This window comes from Poecilia reticulata, linkage group LG2 (genome assembly GCF_000633615.1).
Source record: "Poecilia reticulata strain Guanapo linkage group LG2, Guppy_female_1.0+MT, whole genome shotgun sequence".
Lineage (NCBI taxonomy): Eukaryota > Metazoa > Chordata > Actinopteri > Cyprinodontiformes > Poeciliidae > Poecilia > Poecilia reticulata.
The window spans coordinates 43,544,991-43,547,308 of record NC_024332.1 but is presented as its reverse complement, the minus strand read 5'-3'; the positions used below and the strand labels follow the sequence as shown (position 1 = coordinate 43,547,308).

Below are 2,318 nucleotides of genomic sequence, written 5' to 3'. Positions count from 1 at the left end.
TGCAAATATCTTATTACACTATCTTATTTCAGGTGTGCTAAGATATTTACACTAGAAACTAATTAAAATTACTTGATAAGACTTTTTGTGTTTTTATAGTGTTCCAGCTGTGCATATTGAGCAGCTGATTTTTTATTTTATTTTTTCTGGTAAAGCAGCTCAGTCTCAGTCAGACCGGCTCAGAATGGACCTTTTTACTATCACTATCATTTTATATTGAAGAATTTCTTAAGGACTTGAATTTAATGTGAGAATCATGATTATGTGCTAAAACCCTCAAAGCTAACAGCTATAACTGTTTTTTTGTTGTTTTTTTGCCATTTTCTTCCGCTGTTTGTTTCATGAGAGCATCAATGTTATGTTGATTTTGTGCTTATTAATAAGTGGTCACTGATTAGCTTAGCTACTGGTGCTATTAGCTAATCTTAGCTAATTTAAACACCTGCTGTACTGATGATCTGTCAGAGAGTTGGTGTTTAAGTTGCTTTTTTTTTAAATGAACTGAAACACAGAATTCCACAGCACAGCTACATGTTACAGTTGTCATAGTCAAGCTAGCATAGCTTCCTGTCTCTCGCTATTTTTGYTTAATTAAAACTTTTACCTGATCTTGTTATTTAGTTGATGTAGTGTTGACAATTAGTAGCAAAGAACTCAGTCCCCTATTTTAATATGATCAGGCATACATTTCAGATTTAGTGCGTTAAGTTGGACAAGTTGACAGCTAAGAGGAAGTTTTAGTTTGCCAATACTTCTCATCAGTAGCATTTTGAAACTTTGCTGCTGATCTGATTTTTATCTGCATGTTTTGAGTCGTTGTTCTGCTGGAAGGTAAAACCCATMAAAATGTAACAAACGTTGCCATTTTGGTCCCCAATCAAACTGGAYTWTCATTTTTTAAAACAGTCTTAGCTTAATGTTCTGATGTGGTTTCTATTACAGAAATATATTTTTACTATTACAGAATGTATTCAATAAACATTTTTAAAGGTGTTTTGATGAATTTTTATCATCATCTGAGAGCTTTGCTACATTGTTGACRTAAAAGTCATGTTGACAGCCTGCCCAGCCGCGCTCCATAGCGCCCTCTGAGGTGTGGTGGGGTCACTGCGGCATCCAGCTCGTAAACGCCAGAACTGATCAGAGTATTTCGTCCTCAGGCAGCAGTGAATGGAGACACGCCCCTTATTGCCGAGGGCCTGTCAGAGAACGACAGCGGCGTTGAGTTGACCAATGRCAACAGCCCGCTGACTGCAGCGAAGCCGCCCTCGCCCTTCTGCCCCAAACAGAGCGGGGGCGCCACTTCGCCGCAAGGTACTTGCCCCGTACATCCACAGTTTTACACACTCTCAAAACTCACAATAAACAKTTATAAACTGAACCAACAGAGGCCACGTGTTGCTACTTCTTGGTTTTGAGGTCATTATTGTGTTAAAATTGATGGATTATGACCAAAACACGACAATGTGTAGTAACTTCACTGTCATGCCAACGTCAGTGGAGGTTTAAAAATCACARCAAGTGTTTAAAATGTGGACATCTGGAGCCACTTTGGGTTTTATAGCAATGCAGTAAAAGCAGAAAGTAATTAAATAAAACACAAGAGGTATTAAACTGAGGATTAGGGAAGCCAGATGATTCTGCTCTGCGGAGGAGAAGGTTTGGACTTTGGAAAGGTATCTCCAGAAGCGCACTGCTAGCCAGTTTTATCCATTTCAAAACCAGTTTGGACTCATTTTTGGATCATGCTGGAGGAAGTAGGAGACTTGAGGCAGAGAAACGGTGCAATCCATTTCTCTGGGTGTTTATTCACCAACATTTAACACACAGACAACCTGCTTACAGCAGCCTGGAGTCCCAGCAACAACCACCAATGTGGCCAACATGCAGCTGGCTGCTCCAATTAACAAACCCACCAAAAACAGGGTAAAACAAAAGACGTACACGCAAACAAACTTTGACAAAATAACCAAATCTTCATAATAATATTCATTACCAAATACTATTCAGTTTMAGCATCTCTAATAACACATTTCTATAAATTTTAGTATAAATCCAACATTAAATKTATACAGTGCGTAGCTCTTCCATTTGCTTTGGTCTCTTCTGGAACCTTTAAAAGGTGCTCAGGCCTCCGGGGAATGTTTGAGCCTGAACACCCTGCAGAGGTCAGAGGTCAGAGGTGAGCCACACCCACACAAAGCCTTCAAACACTCCAAACAGTCGCAATACTTATATCATCCATTTGTTTGTTGTATTTTAACAGGACACCATCAGTTCCGTTTTTATTGTGCATGAAAACGCACAATAAAAAACTT

General features: G+C 39.2%; 1 protein-coding gene across 1 annotated transcript in view; it reads left to right on the top strand.

The window, feature by feature from the left end:
- Window positions 1-2,318, top strand: part of LOC103461926 (DNA (cytosine-5)-methyltransferase 3B-like) — a 40,456-nt gene that overhangs the window by 18,738 nt on the left and 19,400 nt on the right. Inside the window, exon 3 of the mRNA XM_008404326.2 lies at window positions 1,161-1,314. Within this exon, the coding sequence (XP_008402548.1) occupies window positions 1,161-1,314 (154 nt within the window). The remainder of the gene's footprint in view (window positions 1-1,160; window positions 1,315-2,318) is intronic.